At 36.4% G+C, this 2,658-nt stretch overlaps 1 protein-coding gene across 2 annotated transcripts in view; it reads left to right on the top strand.

Annotated features, from left to right (window-relative positions):
- LOC109302866 (cadherin-7) overlaps positions 1 to 2,658 on the top strand; it is a 152,019-nt gene that overhangs the window by 87,372 nt on the left and 61,989 nt on the right. For both annotated transcript variants that reach the window (XM_019524782.1, XM_019524773.1), the window contains exons 5-6: positions 518 to 685; positions 2,268 to 2,455. In XM_019524782.1, coding sequence (XP_019380327.1) covers positions 518 to 685; positions 2,268 to 2,455 — 356 coding nt within the window. The remainder of the gene's footprint in view (positions 1 to 517; positions 686 to 2,267; positions 2,456 to 2,658) is intronic.

Below are 2,658 nucleotides of genomic sequence, written 5' to 3'. Positions count from 1 at the left end.
ATCAAATAATATTGAGACAGTCAACTCCTCCTGTTTCTTTCCGGGACTTGCACTCAGGTATGCACGTACATAGATGCTTAGCTACCCAGCCAGTGTGTAGTCTACTGAGCATGCTCAATATATGATGACTCTATGTTTATATGTGCACATTGCAGGGGTAATGAAATTTTAGACTGTGTGTAGGTGCCAACATTCTGGATAAATGTAATTTAAGTGCACAAAGTAAAATCGGATTCCACATGGAGCATCAGAGACTCCATGAATCCACTAGGAACTTGGTTTTTTTCCGTTTTTTTAATGAAACTTGCTCAGCTCTCACATTTGTTGGTAACAATATAAAAAAACTTAGCCAAATAAATAGACTAGATACCTTTGGCACTGGAATTTCACATCTGTGTTCTAGAAATGGAGATATTGTACCATTCAGTCTTATTCCTATACTGTTTCTAAGACAAATTTAATCTTTGTACCAATTAATAAGTGTAACTACTGATGTAGTATGTTTGACATATTCCAGGTGTTATCAAGACTGCTCTCCCCAACATGGATAGGGAAGCTAAGGACCAATATCTACTTGTCATTCAAGCAAAGGATATGGTTGGGCAAAACGGTGGACTATCTGGGACCACATCTGTTACTGTCACATTAATGGATGTCAATGATAACCCACCCCGCTTTCCACGTAGTAAGTTGCTCAGAGTCTAGTGAAGTGTATTGCTATTCTACTTGTCCTTATGTTTTGTAAATTATGTACATGTTCAAATTTAAGCATATGATCCTCATCTTTGTAAAGTGCTTTGGAATCCTTTGAGGACTAGACATTATTCTTTATTTATTATTTTTACTTTAGAATAAATATTGTTGTTTTTCTCTAGCCAATATATTTTGGATCAGTTTAAGTGAAGAAATGCACAGACATTTATGGATGCCTTCTGCTTTCTTCCTGTCAAAGATAAAAGATATGCATTGTAACGGATCTTTAGCTTTTACTTCTTGGACTTCAGGATGCATAATTCTTAACTTGCTTTTTTGTACACTTCACATTCCTTTGGCAATTCAGCAAGATTTTTCTTGTGCAGAAAGTCAATGTTTCATAAGTAATCAGTCTTGGAACAATCTGAATACTGTCTGCCCTTGATTTACATGCTTTGACCAAGGTGGTTCTTGACTTAACAGAGAAAAGGAAAGAAACAAGCCTATTTGCAGACTTGAGGCACCCTGTTTACAAATAACATTTAATCTCATGCCTTTTCTTTCTCCTCATGATGTTTCTGTAAAGTCATTGCTATGGGAAATCAGAATAATGTGCAAAATGTATGCATGTCCATTCTATCTTCATCTCAAGTGGATATGAAAAACACATCTGTCTGAAAGAGAAGGTGAATTAGGTTTCCTGCCACCAATTGTTCGAGGTAATAATAAAACAACAGTGAATCTATCTCTGGAGGTGATGTTATTGGCTACATGCTGCATTCACAGATCTCTTCTAGCTGCATTTTATATTACCTTCTACCTGAACAAAGAGGTTAGAATTTTCAAGAAAGATTCTGTTATGTTTATTATGTTAGGGGCAAGAACTGAATCCATACTCTCAGACCCACTAAGTTTAGCACCTGCTGCTTCAAGACATACAAGATACCTGTAGATGGGCCAGGAGGCTCATGTAATTACAGCACATCAGAGCAGAGTCAATTAATCAAGTCTGCTGGACCATGCTAATGGGAGTGCACCATAACCAAAGCTAGTTTGATGGCTTTAGTGGCAGGGATGCTGATACATGAGACGCTGCAGCATTTTAATTAGAGCAGCTCTTGAAGTCACTCGAATTAAAGTGCCTCCCCACCTCCAGAGCATGTGTAAAAATGCCCACAGTCATGAAATAAGACTAAACAATGATCTCACCCATATATTTACCGTCTTTCTTTTACATAACCTAAAATAAATGCAAATAAGCAAGGACAAATTTGCTTATTGTCTTGAATCATTGCAGCAACAATTCATTTTAGGACTTCACATTTTGGAAAGATGCTTATATAGTCCTTGTGAAATCATCTTCTCAATTCTAGTGGGCAAATTTGGAACAGAGAGAAATAATATCTATAGCATACAAAGCAGTATTTTTCATCTCAAAAGCTTAAAAAAGGAAGCCAATGGTGCCTTCAGCAATTTAATGGAGGATTTTACATCCTATTCATTATTTAACATATGTGTTTTGTGAAACATACCATGCAAAACTCCAAGTTTAATGACTGTTTTGAATTTCACAGGGTCATATCAGTATAATGTTCCAGAGTCCTTGCCTGTGGCTTCAGTGGTGGCCAGAATAAAAGCTGCAGATGCTGATGTGGGATCTAATGCTGAAATGGAATATAAAATTGTGGATGGTGATGGCTTGGGAGTTTTCAAAATTACTGTTGACAAAGACACACAGGAAGGAATCATTGCAATTCAAAAGGTAACCTTGTTTTATTATGTTTTATGTGGTGTAGGATTAGTATAATACATGGAAGGATGAAATTTCATACTGTCAGAGAGGAGTCTCATTTCTATACAGTCACATCAGTAGATCTCATCCTGATTCCATGGTGTTATTACATTCCTAAACATCATCTGTACTGAAGATTCTTACTATTTTATCTGGAGTCTTGCATTTTTTTT

The sequence above is a fragment of the Gavialis gangeticus genome, unplaced genomic scaffold (assembly GCF_001723915.1).
Source record: "Gavialis gangeticus isolate Ggan-Ray unplaced genomic scaffold, GavGan_comp1, whole genome shotgun sequence".
NCBI classification, from domain to species: domain Eukaryota; kingdom Metazoa; phylum Chordata; order Crocodylia; family Gavialidae; genus Gavialis; species Gavialis gangeticus.
The sequence above is the reverse complement of the archived record's forward strand: the minus strand, read 5'-3'. Positions and strand labels throughout refer to the sequence as shown.